The 17655-nt window shown below is 43.1% G+C and overlaps 1 protein-coding gene and 1 long non-coding RNA gene across 3 annotated transcripts in view; one reads left to right on the top strand and one right to left on the bottom strand.

The window, feature by feature from the left end:
- The first annotated feature begins 674 nt into the window (after positions 1-674).
- The window catches only part of TGS1 (trimethylguanosine synthase 1), a 29081-nt gene continuing 12100 nt past the window's right edge, over positions 675-17655 (top strand). Inside the window, exons 1-11 of one of the 2 annotated variants that reach the window (XM_055705741.1) lie at positions 675-833; positions 1889-1953; positions 3681-3853; positions 6707-7559; positions 8928-9045; positions 9962-10048; positions 11113-11284; positions 12710-13064; positions 13996-14169; positions 15115-15258; positions 16561-16779. In XM_055705741.1, the coding sequence (XP_055561716.1) occupies positions 736-833; positions 1889-1953; positions 3681-3853; positions 6707-7559; positions 8928-9045; positions 9962-10048; positions 11113-11284; positions 12710-13064; positions 13996-14169; positions 15115-15258; positions 16561-16779 (2458 nt within the window). In that variant the 5' untranslated portion in view covers positions 675-735. The remainder of the gene's footprint in view (positions 834-1888; positions 1954-3680; positions 3854-6706; positions 7560-8927; positions 9046-9961; positions 10049-11112; positions 11285-12709; positions 13065-13995; positions 14170-15114; positions 15259-16560; positions 16780-17655) is intronic. The other variant, XM_055705742.1, reaches the window with a different exon arrangement.
- On the bottom strand, positions 13077-16593 carry LOC129735676 (uncharacterized). The gene is made up of 3 exons (XR_008731489.1): positions 16457-16593; positions 15512-15677; positions 13077-13498 (listed from the first exon to the last, which is right to left on the bottom strand). It is a non-coding gene; the product is annotated as an uncharacterized LOC129735676 (long non-coding RNA).

The raw sequence follows: 17655 nt of genomic DNA, 5'->3' as shown, positions 1-17655 counted from the left end.
TCCCAGGTTACATCCGATCCGGTACCTGAAGCAGGACTCCACTGGGGAAAAATCTGCGCGCAGGCCCTGCGCCCCTGTGCTGTGCCGCACCCCGCCCCCACCCCCCTGCGCCCCAGCGCCGCCGCCCGCACTCCCCGCCGCCTCCGGGCCCCTGGGCGCTGTGCTCACCCCGAGCCCCTCGGGCCGCCCCCGCCCCGTCCCCTCCGCATTTTCAGCTCTCCTGTTACTTCTGTTCCGGTCAGGCTTCCCCACTCCTGTCCCCCACTCCCGGTTTTGCCAGATCTTTGTCGCCGGTAACTCTTCCCCCCACTCTGAACACCAGCAAAACGCAAACACCCCTCACGGGGAGTCGCTGAAAGCACAGCTGGCCTAACTACGGCCGCCCTCGCACAGGCACCGCCGCCCGCGGCTCTCAAAGGCCCGGGCAGCCTGGGCCGCTGGCCCGCAAAGCAGCGTTGCTGAGCGCCGAGCCGCACCTCGGCTGCAGCGGCTCCTTCTTGAGCGGAAGCTTCGGTACCGCCGCGACGGGCACCCCGCCCCGAGGCGGCTCGGCTGGGCTCGGGCTGGGCTCGGCTGGGCTCGGGCTGGGCTCGGGCTGGGCTCGGGCTGGGCTCGGGCTGGGCTCGGGCCGCCCCCCGGCCGTAGCGGGGCGGGCTGGGGGCGGTCTCGGCGCTCACGGCAGTTCCGGCGGAAGGCGCCGCGGGTCGGTGCCGCGGCGCGGGGCTGCCCGCAGGCATGGTGCAGGACGCGTGGGGGCGGCCGGTGGCGGAGCTGCTGCTGCGAGCGGGGGCGGCCCAGAGCATCCTCTGCCTCTGCTCCCGCGCCTTCGTCGAGTGAGTAGCGGCCTCGGCGCCGGGCGGGCCCCGCCTGGCCGCGTCCCCCGGGGCCGGGGCAGGTTTCCGCTGGGGAGGCGCGAGTAAAGGTGCTGCGGCCGTGGCGGCTGCAGAGCGGCGGGGGGGGCCGCACGAAAGGTCCCTGTAGGCCGCGTTTACCAAACGATGCCAGCCGTAGGCGAGGGGGACCCGGTAACCGCGGGGGGCCCTCGCCGGAGCGGGTACGGCAGCAGCCGTGCCGCCGGCCGGAGCCCGCTCCCTCCCCAGGAGCGCGGGCCGCGCTGCGTCGCCCCCGGCTGGGGCAGCGGCTGCGCGGGCTGCGGTGGCGCCGCTCCCCAAACCGCTCGTCCCCCCCGGCGGCCGGGCTCCCCCCCGACCCCTTCTCCCCCAGACGGGGCGGCCGGGCTGCCCCCCCGTCCCTCCCCCCGAGGCGAGCGGCGGGCCCCGGAGCCTCCCCGCGCCGGGCGGAACAGCTCTGCTAGCGGGGGCTGGTGCCTGTCACGGGCTGTGGCAGGTGCGTGACTGCGGGGAGGAGGTCGTGGCCAATTTTGCGGTTAAATACAGTCAGTGTTTAGCGGAGGCATTTGCGGAGGTGATGGTCCTCCAGCGTCGGCTGATGGCTGAAGTAATTGCAGTTGTGGACGAGAGACATTAAGTTCCACTTAAACGGAATCTTTTGAGGGCCTAAAATTTCAATTCCAGGGTATTCTATGTAGCAACAGCATTTTCTGAACAGCTCTCGGATAGACTTTCCCAGCAGGCTTTAAAGTGTTGCCTTTTACATATTTTTCTTTGTTTTGTGTGTTGGGAGTCACAGGGCAGCCCAGATGGGAAGGTGTCTCGAAAGATGGTCTGGTCCAGCCTTCCCAGGGAAGGGGGGCCCAGGTGAGCTTGTCCATCACCCCGTCCAGTTGCATCTTGAAACCCTCAGCCATGGGGACTCTAACACATCCTTGGGGAGGTTTTTTCCACTGAACGATTGTTTTTACTGTAAAAAAAAAAAAAATTGTTTTAATGATGGCCTTCTGCATCAATGTATGTCTTCGTTTTTACAGAGATCGAAAATTATATAAACTAGGATTAAAAGGATTTTATGTCAAAGATGACAATAACAGTACAGGTAAGATAAAATGTACTGTGCGGTTTGATGTACATACTTAAAGTGAGTTATGTGTGTTTATCTAAGTTGTTCCTGTTTCTCAATTGTTTTTCAGTGCTTTTGCTATGGCGATAGATGTAAATAATAATGTAGCACTTGCGTAGTTTTCACGTTACCATAATTTTGATGTGGAAGTTTGTGCCAGACCAAGCGCAGTGGTTATTCCTGTCTGACAGACTTACCACCTCATATAATCTCCACCTGGTGCACAAAGCAGATTAGTTCACAAATCACAATTTTAACAAACTCAAAATTAATTATATAACAGAGAGCTTGCAGATCCTAGCTGTTTGCCTGAGAGAAACACTGTCCTGCTGTCTCTGCCTTGGCCTAGGACATCAGCTGTTGCTGATTAATCAGCAGGGACAGTAAAGAATAAGCAGTAGCCCTGATGGGGGAAATTGTAATTTGCATGTACCTGAGGAATTATATGAGGAGGACCGGAGTCAGTCTCTCCCTTGACATGCCTGTATTTTGGGAATGGTCATGGTGCGTGCTCTGGCAAATTCAGCACCACTCTTTTGCTCTATTCTCCCAAACTCCCCACATATACCTATCTAAACATAATTCTTTTGGTATCTGGCTTTTCCTTTGCTGTCTCGCTAGCTGCAGCATCATATAATAGCTTGATTTGAAAGGAAGAAGTTTGAACAGAAAGGAATGTCCATGGAAGCTGATAATTGATAGCACAAGTTTGGTGGAAGCAATGTGAGAGGAGTGAAGGAGAATGTAAAATGTCGTTTTCTGCATATATGATTGAATTGTGATGAGAGTAATCAGTTAAAACCAGAAGGGTCTTGGTGCTGTGTGATAATTTGGCAGTAAATATATCCCGATGAAAAAAAAAAAAAAATCATAAATGCTTCAGTTTTATCAACTATCAAGAGCTTTTGTATTTCAGAATTTCCATTAATAACCAGTTCCTACTTTCTCAGTGGTATTTGTCATTTTATATAGATACAATATGCAAGCAGTGATTCAATAGTTGATCAGTTACTTCTGAGATAATTAGGTTCTGTAGTTCACACATTGTTGTAAAACCACATTATCTTTGTTAGTGGGATTTTGAAAGATTGTAACAAAACTGGCAGTTTCTTGTATTTTAAGTTTGCTGTGATATATGCCAGAAGAACTTCTGTAAAGAATTTTTTTCCATGATACTAATGTTTTTGTTGTTTGCTGGGCGTTTTTGCAGTTTGCTCTGCAAGACTGAGGTGAATGTTTGCAGTGTGACTCCAAGCACCCACACCCTCTACCCCAATGCTTATTGCCGCACATCACATATGATGCGGACTATCTCTTCATCCAGTTTAGGTCAGCAGTCACACCTGTGTCCACTCCTGATCTCTTGGCCACCCCAGCCTACTCGCTGGGGAGAGCAGATGGTAAAAAGAGAAGGTTATGGGGCTGTGCAAGCACTGCTCGGCAGTAGCCAAAACATTGGTGTGTTATCTCCACACTGTTTTAGCCACAGATCTCAAACACAGCACCACAGAGGCTGCTAGCCAGACCCAGTGCAATGTTTTGGCTGTTAAAGTTAGATTTTGGTTCCTGCTGAGGTGTTCATGAGAAAAATTTTAAATGGGAAAGGAGGCTTAAGAGGCAGTTGTACTATTTTTTTGTAGGCCATGCTGTGGCATTGAGGTATCAGAATCAGATTATATTTACTTAATAGAATTTGTTAATAGGGGAAGATCAAGCATCTGAGGAGGAGAACCGTTGTCCCAATGTGACACTGAAGGTGGATACTAATCATGCTCTGGACCTGGAAGAAGTCGAACTAGACTCGGAGGCTGAGCTTATGAAGAGCATGGGGTTGCCTCTGCAATTTGGTGGGCAGTCAGCCCGCAGGGACTTTGTGGTAAATCTTTATTCACTTTATTCTTTCTGTTTACTTTGTGTTTCCAGATGTAGGGGCATGTCTACCCAGTTATTTTGGGGACTGCAGTTCATGGAAGTGTATCCAAGCTGTCTTTAATGTCCTGCCTCACGTACTTGTAGCAACATACCTGTGTGGTTTTTAAAATGCACCTGCCAGTTTGACTAAACAGGGTCAGGCTGTGCTTTATGTTTCCATATCTATTCTGCTCTTGCTGCTAAAGAGAGCTAGTTTAAAATAGCTGTGATCACATTGATGTTCTGCATCAGGACAACTAGTACACTCCAGTCTGAGCGCATGTGTTCACACTGTCTGCTTTAACCATTTAGCTTTAGGTACTAATATAAAAAGCTAGTTTCTTAGATCCCCTTTGCAACTGAAAAAGCCAGGCTGTCCCCAAATGGCAGGAGTGAGGCTTAGGTGCTCTGCTTCCCGTAGGGAGCACTTGAGCTTTAGAGAAAGACTAAAATTGTTCGCATATGAGAAAAAGACAGTGGGATATCCACATTATCCACTTTATGGAATACAGACCTCCTTGGCAGTGAGAGAGTACTTCTGTGGAGAGCGCACGGTTCTGACCTGATTGATTTGTAAATCAACCGGAGAAACTTGTACATTATTTTAATTGAAGGCATGTAAATAGACCGTACAGGCATCCAGCTTCAAGCCCAAAGTATATATGCAGTTTTTCTTGCTACGTAGTAGTGTTGCGGATGGAATGATGACACACTTCACTTCTAAGAGAGAAGTAGCAATATGTTTATTGGTATAAAATAGCAGTTTAATGAAGTTTGGTAGTAAATGCGACAGTGGTTTAACAAGATTTGATTGCAGTGTACACTTGATTATTTACTGCACAGAGGACAGGGTCAGACAAAATTGTCAGGGAGACCCTCCCATTGAGCCATGAGGTTGAGAAAGGACCCCTGTGGGTTCTGAACTTCTTTTTAGAGGGGAGTTTAGGTGTGACTAGATCAAGACTTAGACTCAGACTTTGTCAACAGTTTATATCTAAAGGATTCTATGTACACAATCGATCCTTTATACCACTCAACTAAGATTTCAAAGTTTAGCGTGCTCTTAATCACTTACCAAGAACCCATTGCAGCAAGGAATCTCTCAGCCTCGAGGAGTAACCTTGAGAGGCATCTCTGCTCAAGGGGAGGTCCTGTCATGCAGCCCACTGCTGTGCAGGAAAGCTCAGTGGGATCTGCACTGTCCACTATTTATGGCAGAGTGAGATAATTGATTCAGTCATATTTGCATAATGACTACAGAAGTTAGTTTCAAGCTTGGCTTGAGTTGGCCCTTGAGCAGCACTATTAGGTGAGCACATGGTTCAGATTAGCCCTTGGCTATGGTGTTGATCTGTCTGCCCCAATCCACTTTGAGCAGGATGCAGCTGCCATGATCATATGCATCTGTTACTACTGACTGGCACTGGTGGTTATCACTTGAGCATTGAGCATTGTTATGGAAATGAAGGTCAGGATTGGGGGGGGGGGGGGGGGGCAGGAAGCACGCTGCTTACACACATTACAACAAGTAATACTGCAAATAAGTTAAATGAAAAAAATGTATGTCTTTACTAGATTACTACTGAGCATTGTGCTTTGCACTGTGTGTATGAACATGACATTTTGAGGGATGTGTATGAAAGATTAATGCCAGTTCTCTGAACCTAACATCTTTATAGTCCACCTTATGCATTTGTCAATGCAACAAAACTAGGGATTGCAGCTGATGGGACATTTGGAGTAATAGCTGTATATCTGCAGTCTTTTGTCTACATGAGTTGTAGTCTCTCACCACCACCACCTTTTTACCTGCCAAACTTAATTTGGCAGTTTATGAAAAAAAAATGGTGGATTTATCTGATAGAAAAAATTGCTTTTGTTGGATGTTTTTATCTTGTTTATATCTGTAAGCACAGGAAGCCCCACAGAAACAAGTGGAGTTGTATTTGATTAAACCAACAAGTTACTCCAGCGTTTCTTTTCAGTAGCAGGTTTATGTCTTCTGTTCCGCTAGACAGCTGTAGCAGTCTGAGTGTGTTGTAACAAGTGAAATGTTTGTATTGCACAAATGTTTTTGCCACAAACTGGCAAATGCCACCTGTTTGGAGAGGAGGCTGTTTCCTTGTGTTTCTGTTAGCCAACTTGGAAATTAGCATGGGATAGGAAGAATACTACACCCTTCTTGGGTCTGTGTCTTCAGACATACAGAGATCCAGCTGCAGGATTTACAGAGGTTACAAGTATAAAGTGATCCTTTTTTGTTTAAAGCACCCAGAGGTAGCAAGGAGTTAACATTCTATTAGGCTGAGCATTATATGTTCACTGCCCTAATGAGACACCTGAACAGTGTTTGCTGGCCAGGCAGATACCAGACAATCTGGTCAGCCTCTGCAGCCCCCTAAAACAGGTCCTTGATGTTACTGAGATACTGCTTTACTTTTAAGCTCAACCCAGTGACCCCACAGTTCCTGACCAACCTCCTTTTAGGATTTTATAGTCTTTCATGTTGATGTTTTTCCTTCTGAATCCTTGTGAGTAGCCCCCCTTCTGTCTGTAATTCTACTTTTTTGTGTGTGTGTCTTTCTATAGACTTTCTCACAGCCCATTCTCAGAGCTTCCTCAGAAATGTCAGCCAGGGTTATGCAATGGGGCCTTATCAGACTCATAAACCTTACAACCTTTTGTGGGGAGAAAGCTGACATCAGGGTTGCCACAACAGGGAGGGTTACAATGGAAATGGAAATGTGCTGGAGAGAGGACAAGAAAAGACTGCATGTACACTGTAGACTTCTGAATATGTTTTTCCATTATATTCTAGGCAACAGAAAATTATAGAAAGAGAAGTAACATGAGGCTTATGAAAAAGAAAAACAAGAAGAAAAAAGAGTTAAAGCAAAAACACGAGGATAAAACGGGGCAGGAATGCCAGGATCGAGTTTGTGGTGGTGATACCCAGTCTGTTTCTGGTGAGCTGGCCCTAGCTATGGAACAACATGAGAAGAGTAGCAAACTTCAGGTTGTAAGTGAAGGAAACTGTGAAAGTTCAGAAAGTCTTGCAAATGAGGTTTTACCCCGTGAATGTAAAGAAAAATGGGAGAAGTACTGGAGTGAGTATGGAGAGGGCCTTCTTTGGCAAAGCTGGCTAGAGAAGCATCAAGAGGTCTCATCATCCGAGGCCACCACAGCCTCTGAGCCTTGGAATAGTCCAGACACCAGGGAAGAGTGGGAGCAGCATTATAGTGAACTGTACTGGTATTACTGGGAACAGTTTCAGTACTGGACAAGTCAAGGATGGACTACTGATTGCTCACATGGTGACAACGTGGAAGCTAATGGGGTTACCCAGGAGATGGGTCTTTCAGGAAAAATAGACTTGGTTCGCCCAGGGGCTGAACACAGTGAAGTGCTGAGCCTGGAGCCAGCTCCCTCTAACACCCCAAGTGAGGAAACACTCCCTTCGGGCGCTGAGCCCCACAGTGAAATAATCTCTGGGATTTGTAATTTAAATCTGAATATGGAGGAAGTGGAGCAGAGCTGTGCAGCTCCAGCAGTAGCCCACCAAGGTCCTCAAGAGTGTAGTTCATCTGACAGTGAGAGCCGGGAGGAGCCCTGTGATGGAGGAACCAGAAAAAGGAGTGCATCTTGTGAAAATAAAAGTATTGACCAATCAGGTAATACAAAATCAGGTAAAATTGATTTTACCAGAATTTCTCTAGGTGGTTATGTATAAGAAACGAGGGCACGTCTGTGTTATGCCTTTTTAAAAAAAGTCAAGTGTTTTGTGGAATGATTGAGTACTCGACTCCTGTTTCTTCCTTGTGCTTCTCTGGATGATCTCTCTCCTCTCTAACCTCTATATTGAACATGTTCTTCAGTCAGAGGTGATTTTAATAGAACATGTACTTCATAGATCTTAAGATGTACTACAGAAAGTGGTGAGAGAATACTGTTAGTGCATATTTGTTTATTTATCTTAGTATTGGTATTGCAGCTGTGTCATTCTGCTGATGTGTCTTTTCTCACTGATAGTCTGAATGAAAACTCAGGTTGATATTCTCAGGAGTCTGATAAATTTTAAGAATGGATTTTTGAGAAAAAAAATAATAGTTCTTCAGTTCTGGGACTACCGTGTTACTGTGGGCAAGGTGTCTTTCAGCATTAAGTTACCAATTAAGCAGTGGGTTGCAGTCATCTTCACAACCCCAAATTCATATGTTCACAACTGATGCTAACAAGTGGAAGTGTCAGGTAACGTAGTAGTGTGGTGAAAGCCAGTGGCTGTGCCATAGACTACTGGAAGAGCTGTGAGGGAGGTACAGGACTGGGCTGGAGATGTTTTTGCTGACCAGTTCAACATGCAGAGAAGGGAAAGAGCAATCTCATTTGCCTGCCAGTTCTTCCTGCCAGTGTTTGCTTTAAGCAGCAGTGTAATGTCTTTCCTGACTGTTGTATGGTTTCCCCTGCTGAAGGGGAGCGATGAAGCACGTGAATTAAGTGTCAGCAGCTTGAGACTTCAGGTTGGCAGGAAACCTCTGAGTCTGCTGCTAGTGACTTTCTCAGGAGGGAAGAAGCAGGTGTGGTCCCATCTCGATCTTAGAGTAGAGTTGGAATGGGACAGGTCACAGGAAAATCTCCTTTCCAACAAGAAATGAGAAGACTGTTTGAATCCTTTCTTATTAAATTTATGTGAATATCTTAACATAGACAATTAAATGGAACAAAATTGATGCACAAGGAAGAAACCTTTTTGAATTTGTACCTTGTAGGCATTTTATTTTTCTTGGAGAGCTGAGATAATTTGAGGTTGGTTCTGATTAAGATTATTAAATCTGCAGTGTTACTAATACTGGAAGCTTGTATTGGTATCTTGTTGCTCAGAGACAGGTAAAGATATGTGTGTTTGGCACTTGTGCCTTATCTGTCAGATTCAGATTTGTACGACAACCTAACTGTAGCTGCTGAGGACAGGAAGATAAGGAATTAATTTATGCAGAAAGAAAATGTGATCTCATCCGTCTTGGTTTGTGTGGTTTTTTTAGGTTCACAGGGGTCATGTAGCTTGAATTCAAATGACAAAGAACAGTTGCTGCTTCACAACCAAAATGAAGATGAGGATGAAGAGCCTCCTGAACACAGACATGTTAAAGTCAAAAGAAGGCAAGTCAGGAAATTTAGATGAGCTTTTTTCTCAAGAAGCCCAGGTCCAGAAGCCTCGTGATTTATAGTTTGATCGAGATTGTGAGTTAAAACTTTAGTAGAAAACTACATAGTCTTCCATCACTGCTTATCACTTTACCTAGCAACAAGCAGTGGATATTTCTTATTTTCTGTTGCTTTATGAAAACAATGTGTGGCCTTAATGACTGTGCAAGGTGACAGTACTGTTCCTGTGCCACCGAAGTATACAAGATTGTTAAATTGCTTATGTAGGTCTAATTAGCGTAGACAATACAAGAACAATATTTCGTTTTGTTTAACTGAATTATATGCTGGCAGTAAAGTGCTCAGTGCTATGGCAATCGTACAATAACTAATCCCTGCCTTGTCACAGTCTTTCTTCTCTAAAAATTTATAGCCTCAAACATGATGAGATGGCTCTTCCTCTAATAAATTTACAAACTCAAAGATGAAGGGACAAATGGATTTATTACCTGCTAATCATGTAGCTTTGGTTTTGTTCTAATATTTTGCTGTTGCTATAGCATTAATAATAGATAATAATATAGATAGCGTAATAGATTATGATGGTAATCTGGAAATAGGGTGAACAAACACTGTCTTCATCAGTTCCATGTAGGGCTTGATATTAAATATTTTAAGAGGTCATTCAGAATAGTTAGCATATTTTAACCCCAACACAAGGACATATGTCCCTAGAATTGGGTAAGAAAAAAAAACCATGCTGATGGATATGAATAGAGTAGTGTTACCTGTCTTGCTTGGTTTCAGCAGCATGTGGAAGGACTTACTGAAGCCCACATTTAAATGTTTTTGATAAGTGAGTTTCTTAGCGGTTTGTCTGTAAAATAAGAGTATTTTTTACAGTAATTTTGTTATCTGGGTTTTTTTTTAGCCATGAATTGGATGTGGATGAGAACCCCGTGGAAGATCCTGAGGAAGCCTGCTCTGTTTTGGGTTTAAAGTGTGGCACAGGACAAAAGTAATTGCTTATGAGCAACTTTGGTTTTCTTCATAGCAAGTCAGCTGTCTTGTTATATAGAAACAGACTCCTTGTCTCCATTCCCATTTCGTTAAACCTTTGGAGACAATTCCCAAAGTTGGTTGTGCTCTTAATAAAACTGTAGTCCTTTGGCTAAAGAGAGAAATGCAAAGTTACAGAGACCAATTAAAGAACAAGAAAAGTGTTTCGAAACAGGAGTGTAACTGGTGAGGTACTTGCAGTTGTGTAAATGTTAAATGGCCAGCAGCTATTTAAATTAGAGCTTAAAGGCTCTGACAATGAATGGTCCTCTGATTTTAGAGTCTTGTGAGCTTAGATCATAATTTACAGCTGTTTCATACTGGAATGAGGTTGCTTTGTACTGGTTGCTATTGTAATAAGGTGTAGCCAGGGTGCTGACCGGTGAAATTTCATTTTTGGTGGTATGACTGAAAGATATGGTGGTCAGTGCTGTAGAAGTAACATCATAGGGCAGTGGTGGACTGTAGTTTAGGTCTAGCGTTTCTGCAAGATGCAAGTTGTTCAATATATATATGTTTCAAAAAGGAGTGTGCTTTGTAGTTGACAATATCTGTTCTACTTTATCAAAATTACTTAATTGAATTGCCCATATTTCCTTTTTTTTTGAAATTGCATTTGCCAGGAGGCAAAAGTAGCAGCTCTCTTGGAGGTTCTTTACAGCCACCAAAAAGATGTTTCATTCTACTAATCAGTATATTTTTTCATTTTCTGTTATTCAGGTTGGTCTGGGAAATTCTTTCCATCTAAAGTTACACACCTGTCAGGAAAAAATTAAAACATCTAAAACCAATTTGGGTAAACATTTTCAGATAAAAATATTTAAAAGTTTTCATAAAGGTACATTGTTTTGCAACTACATCCAGTGACATATTTTAAGAGTGGAGCAAGTATCTCATAAAGAAATAATTTAGACTACACCATTTTCTGTAGACATCTACATTCATATTAAAGCTTCCAGATTGGAAACTAACCAACCAAGTCCTGTTTTTGTTATTTTTTGGTGGGTTTTTTTTTAATTTCAGGTATGGCGGAATGCCAGATTTCACCCACCGAAGTGTGCAGTACTTGGAGAAAAGAGCAAAACTCAAGTCGAAATTCTTAGATATGCGCAAACCAAGGAAGAGCAAAAACACACACATCTTCTTTACAGAGGAATCTGAAAGATCTTGCAAAAAAAATAAAACTTTGAAGAAGGTAGGGTTAATTGTTAGTGTTGCTGTAATTCATAGATTTATCTACTCCCTTAACTGTGGTTGAATTATGAAAATGAAAAAAAAAAATTGCTCAGACTAGGTGGCATTTTTTAAGTGTCAGTTCTGTTTTGGTTTGATTTTTTCCCCTGCTGAGGTGGAGAGTGGTTAGGTTAGGGTTGATTCGGAAAGGCATTGGTGGTCTTTTGCCAGTCTTATCAAGAGGAATGTGTGAGCTCAATGGCAAAGTTATGTGCAGGTCATTCCCAACACCTGGGTGCATCATTCCTTTAGAGCTGTGTAGGCTGCTATAGTTACTAAAAGCATCTCTGATTATTTAAAGTGTGTGTGAGGGCATTTGTTAGTGCTGGCATTTCAGCAGTGGGAGAAAAATGTTTGTATAGGTCGGTGTATTTCATGGAACTCCATGTTCTTAGTAATTTGTATCAACACTTTTGCTTACACCTCTGCCTTTTTTGTTTTCAGTTACAACTTTATGCTTTTTTTTTTTAACTCGGAAATTCGGAATGGCTAGAAAAAATTGTTCACTGTATATTTTTCTTTATTTGAGGCTCTTTAAAATCTGTTGCCTCAGGTTTTCAGCATTACTTTACCTTCTGGGATGCTTGGCATTCCCTAACACCCAAGTGCAAAACACTGTTTTCTGGTGGTGACAGCACATACTGTGTTGAACTCCAGTTCCTTTGCTATAATTTTTGATCAGAGGCTTGACCATTGCCATCTTGTACCCAAGGCTAGTATAGTTCAAGGGCAACTTTAATAATGCAAAGAAAAAAATGTACACATTTTCTCAGACTTTCTGGTAAGGAACTGCTTCAGGCTTAGTGCCACTTAGAGGAACTCGAACGCAGAAGTGAGCATCTGCACATGCCTTTGAAGGGTTTGGACTAGTGTCTGCGTGTTGGTTAGGATATAATGTTGAGCCCTCTACTGTGCAGCAGAACCCTTTTAGCACATTCACCGTTTGGTACATCTTAAAGATGAGGCAACTAATGAATGAAGGCAATTTTACCTGTTTATGCTAACCTGAAAGGCAGAGTACAGGTTCTCTGAATGCAAGTCGGAGGAAAGATGGTTAATTAAAAAGTGATAGTCTTGATCATGTGTGCTTTGGCAGGTCTATTTGTAGTTCAGATATTACTTGAGAATGATTTACTGTATTTATCGGTCAGTTTTGTAGACTTTCTGTTTTGCAGCTAGCTGGTATGTAGTTTCCAAAGACAACTTGTTTCCAAATGTTGTAAAAGGAGCATAGTTAACCTGAATGTTTTGACTCTGGATATTTCAAAATACGTGTGGTAGAGAGTGCATGCATGGCAGGTGCTTTTGAACTTGTAAGGCTTTAAAACTGTGCTCTTGGTAGCTTGGGTTAACAACTCTAATCATCTGTGATATTTGACAATTGTAGGTGGAAGAGTTCCTAAAGCGGGTTAATAAACCTGGGGAGGAAGCCACATCCCAGACAGCCTTCCCTCAGGATGTGGTGGAGGAGGCATTGTCCATGAGCAGCGACTCAGAGGATCAGGAAAGCGTTACTGTGGCACAGACTGTGACACTGAATGCTCAAAACCAAAAGCCACTGTTGTCCAGTGTGGCCTTGACAGAACCTGGAGGGAGTAACCTCGAGGAGGAAGTGCAGGACACGGCAGCGAGTGGCTCTGATGGCCAGGGTGCAGGGAGGCAGGAGCGTGGCTCAGGGCGGCAGCTCGTCTCTCTGGATATTCCTGATTATCTCCGGGTAGAGACAGAGGATGTCAGCCAAGGTACGTCAGTTTCCTACAAACTGGAAATGAATTGACAGTGGGTTTAACACTGATTTCCCAAATTACAGCACTGTGTGGTATTTATTATGTTTAGTCAAAGAGACTTGTTAGGTCCAAGGGGTAATGAGGCCAGTTGAGAGCTGTGCTAGTGGAAGTAGCTTATTCCTGGAGCACCAAAATCCTAGGTCTTGTCTTTAATATTGGCGGTATTTATTTATAAACAGTCATTGTTGATCCTAGACGTGATCTAACAGGTCTCCAGTTCACATCTTTTTTTTCCCCTGTGAGGATGAGGGTGATTAACTTCGGGTAGGTGCATAGACCGCCAGGCTTTGGGTTCTCAGTGCACATTGCTGAGCTTTGGGGAGCATGTGTTGTTAAAATTATTTTCTGGGAGAAAAAAAATATCTTACGATGAACTTTTCTATTTGGCACTGTAAACAAAGGAAAACAGGATTACTTGGATTTCTACATATAGTTTAATCCTTCCTACAGTAACTCAGTTATGTTAGATTTCTATTGTAAAGCTCTTGTCTATATTGGTTCTTACTCCTTATTTGTATAAAAGCATTAAATTGGTCTCTGATCCACTTGTTTGTTTATTATATAGAGTTTATTGCCATCAGTTGAAAATGATGGCTGTCCTGTTAAGGCTCTTAAATAATGGGTGGAGTGTTGTGGTTTTGGGGACTGTAACTAATACCTGTTAGGTAACACTATTCCTTTGAAATATAGGATGCTCTTTTTCAACTTAAACTGCTAATCTGCATAATCTGCAAACAGTAATAAAGGACATGTAGCAGTTGTCATGGTTAAACAGGACAGCTGTGTTGTTAAACATGAGCATCTTGCATCTTAATTCTCCCCTACCTACCGATTACATTCTTAGCCTACAAGAACAGTGATTGTTAACTTTTGCAGTGTCTTCCAGCTGTAGATGAAAAAATTACGACAAAGAAGAAGGGGAAAAGAAGGAGAAGGAGGAATAAAATTTCACTGGGAGCTATACCTGCTGAGATTGCTGCTGATCTGGATCTGGCCAAGTACTGGGCACAGCGCTACCGGCTGTTCTCTCGGTTTGATGAGGGAATTAAACTAGACAGAGGTGTGTTGAGTACAAAGTGCGCCGACTTGTTCGTGTAAGATGCATTTAACCTGTGGCCCTTCTCACAGGTTATTATCAGCTTTCTTATAAGAGGAGCATTACTGAGTGCATTTGCACTTCTGGATAAGTTCCATCTGCCAGCAGGCAGGCAAACAGAAGTCTTGGACTTCATTAGAGCTTCCAGCATGGGACACCCCTGTCTGCAATAATCCTGATGCTTGCTCAGGATCACACTGTACCCAGATTATGCTTGGTCAAGACTCTTTCAGAAGCTTGATTACATTTCTCTATATTTATATTTTATAAAATAATTTTGTGAGACTTCCAAATATGCTGATGGATCTTAAGTTCTGTTCTGTTTTGTTCTGACTTTCAGCAGTCACTTTCAAAGTTATTTATTTCCATGTTTACGTGGAAACCACTTCCAAACCATAAATTTATAGGTAAAGGAGGAATTAGGATTACTACTTTTTGTATCTTGTGGTTGTTGGGTTTGTAAGCCTTTCACTTCTGATGCACTCCCACATAAACATGTAGGTTATTTGGCAGACTGTATTTATTGCTGTAAAGAAAATAATGTCGGACAAGAGAGAATATAATTTTAATTTTATCTGTTACAGAGTGTAATCATGGTGTATGAGGTTTTTTCATAGCTGTCTCAGTGGACTTGTCCTTGAGAAGCAAGAATCCTCAGCATCAAGTTCAACAAAGCATTTACCAAGATTCAGGCATATCTGTTTCCTTCAGTGAGACTGCTTAGCAGATTGCTGGACTGACCAGAGTTTATCATCTTCAAAGCCTGTATTTCCTGGTCAAATGCACTAAGCCAAAAATGTTGGGATTAACACTAAACGTTCCATTGTGTTCAGGGGTTGGTTGGTTGTTTTTGATTTAGGTGACCTTGAAACAAGAGGCAACAATACGTTTCTTCCCTTTCCTTTGCAGAGGGTTGGTTTTCTGTTACTCCTGAGAAAATAGCTGAGCATATTGCCATCCGAGTTAGTCAGTCATTCAACTGCGACATCATAGTGGATGCGTTCTGTGGGGTTGGAGGAAACGCTATTCAATTTGCGTTGACTTCAAAGAGAGGTAAGCAGTTGTATATAGTGTGTTATTTTGTTTCTTCAATCTTCTTCCCTAAACATTTGGGTGTATGCACTTTGTTTGCTGATTTTTATTCTTTTTTCTATGTTTCTGAAGCAACAGAGCCTTTTTATGCTTCGTCAGACTCACAACATGAGGCTTCTGTTTTTAGAAAGGACATACAAAACTGCTTTTCTGTTTCAAGTCAGAGTTGGGTTTGTGTTGTACAAAGTTATTTTTATGTGGCATAGTAACTTACCTGTGAGATGCCCTGATAAAGGTTGAGTTATGTTTGCAGCACTGACATGCAGAGACACCACAAAGCTGCTGCTTTTCCCAAGTCTGTGTACGAGATTAATGCCAGGTCTGTGTACTCAAAAGTAGGTTGTGTGCGAATAGCACTTAAAACACTTGAGTGAGATCACCTGCAGGTGCGGCAGAACCAAATACAGAAAAGTGATTGTAATATTAGGCTAAGATCCTGTTGCCAGCTAATGAAATTACAGTGAAGCATTGGGAGTGCTTTCTGTAAAAATATTGACTACTTGGTATTCCTCTACTCATGAAACAGTGTGGTAAAATACCAGCTCATTTAATGCTTCTGAGTAATTTCTGAGCAAGACATATGGTAGTTTCTACTGCATTAAACTTGGTAGGTGGTGATCCATTCTATAAAAAGCCAAGTGAAATTTAGAGAGTATTTGTATTTCCTGGCTAAATGTTTATTTCTATGATTATGTACTGACTTTTTTTAAACTCGATTTTCAGTACGTGATCAGCCACAGGCAAATGTTTATCCTTAACAAAGGAGAAGAGTAAGTTTCTAATTTACATAGTTTAAGCTGTCAGACTCCTGCCCAGATGGAAGTGAGGAGGACTTCCATCCTCTTCTGCTAAAAGGGGGACAGCCTTACTTGTCCACTGCTGGAGCTGAGATGGAAGATTGTCTTGGCAGTAAAACTATGACTGCCAAAAGCTAAAAGATTCCCAGCTTTGGAACAGCAGCTGAGCCTTCCCAGTCGTGGCTGTGTGGCTTCCCTTGCTGGTTTGTAAATGCAGCGGTTCTGCTCTTGGTGGAATCTCTGCGCCTGCCACACAAGGGCAGGTGGTCCTCCTCTGAGGAGCTGTAGCTTCTTGTCTACCGTGAGCTACAAAACTGAAGTGGTGACTCACCACCCAACAGTAAATTATAGACGTGGCTTACCTGGTGGCTGCAGAAGAGCACCTTCCTTCTGAAATGGCCGTTTGGTGGTCGGGTGGCATTCACCGCTCACGTTAACCCGTGCATTTGCTCTCTTTCATTTGCAGTGATCGCCATTGATATCAATCCTGAGAAACTCAGTCTCGCACGCCACAATGCTGAGGTGTATGGTGTGGCAGATCAGATAGAATTCGTGTGCGGAGACTTCATGGTGCTGGCTGCCGACCTGCAGGCAGATGTTGTGTTCCTCAGCCCACCTTGGGGGGGGCCTGACTATGCCACTGCTGAAATCTTTGATATCCAAACCATGATTTGCCCAGACGGATATCCTTTCAAAGTTACACGTTGTGATTTTCAGTCATTTACAAGCAGTTCTCTTTCTTCTCCCCCTCTCTTGACATGGGCTTTGCATGTACGTTTGGGTGACTGGGGATGATGTGACCAGCAGCTGAAGAGCCCAGATGTACCACATTTTGTTTAGTCCTCTGCCCCCAACCTCAGCTATATGACTTTGACCACCTAAAATTAAATACTTTTATTATAATTTTTTGTTTTTAAAAAGTCAGTTACTTGTAAAAGTAAAAAATGCTTCAGAGAATTGTAGTAGGTTCTTAATTTCAAGCATTACTTCAGCAGTTTTAACTCTTATATTATTTTATTAAAATACTCTGAAGTAATAGCCATGTGATCTGTATATATAGGTAATAATTATTTATGTGAGCTATGACTTTGTAATTAATTCCACTTTTTAATTGTTTTATAAAAAGGTATATCTTATTTTAAATATCTGACTCAAACTATTCTTAATCATAGCACCTGCCTATGACTTGGGAAACCACAGAAGTGTGCGAGCAAAATACTAACCCTTTAATTAATGTATAAAATTCCATACTAACTTAACAGTGGTATTGAGCACTCATTCATCTGGGAAGGTGTTAGCATAATAGTTTCATCAAATATGAAATGTGGTGGGAGTTCCCCCCCCCCCCCAAAAATAATCTCGGTTGTTTCCTTTTTGGCTAAAATGTAGTCGTAAGAGTAAGGAAATCTTTGCGTGCCTGTGTGAGAAAAGATTCCACAAAATGGATTAGAAAACAAGTATCAAACCAACGTACTAGCTATACACTGCATTCAAATTTCTCAGATTATTGTCTGTAGTTCAGTTCAACTTTCTTTAAAAAGTGAGGTGGTTTGGGGTTTTT

This window comes from Falco cherrug, chromosome 3 (assembly GCF_023634085.1).
Source record: "Falco cherrug isolate bFalChe1 chromosome 3, bFalChe1.pri, whole genome shotgun sequence".
NCBI classification, from domain to species: Eukaryota; Metazoa; Chordata; class Aves; order Falconiformes; family Falconidae; genus Falco; species Falco cherrug.
The sequence above is the reverse complement of the archived record's forward strand: the minus strand, read 5'-3'. Positions and strand labels throughout refer to the sequence as shown.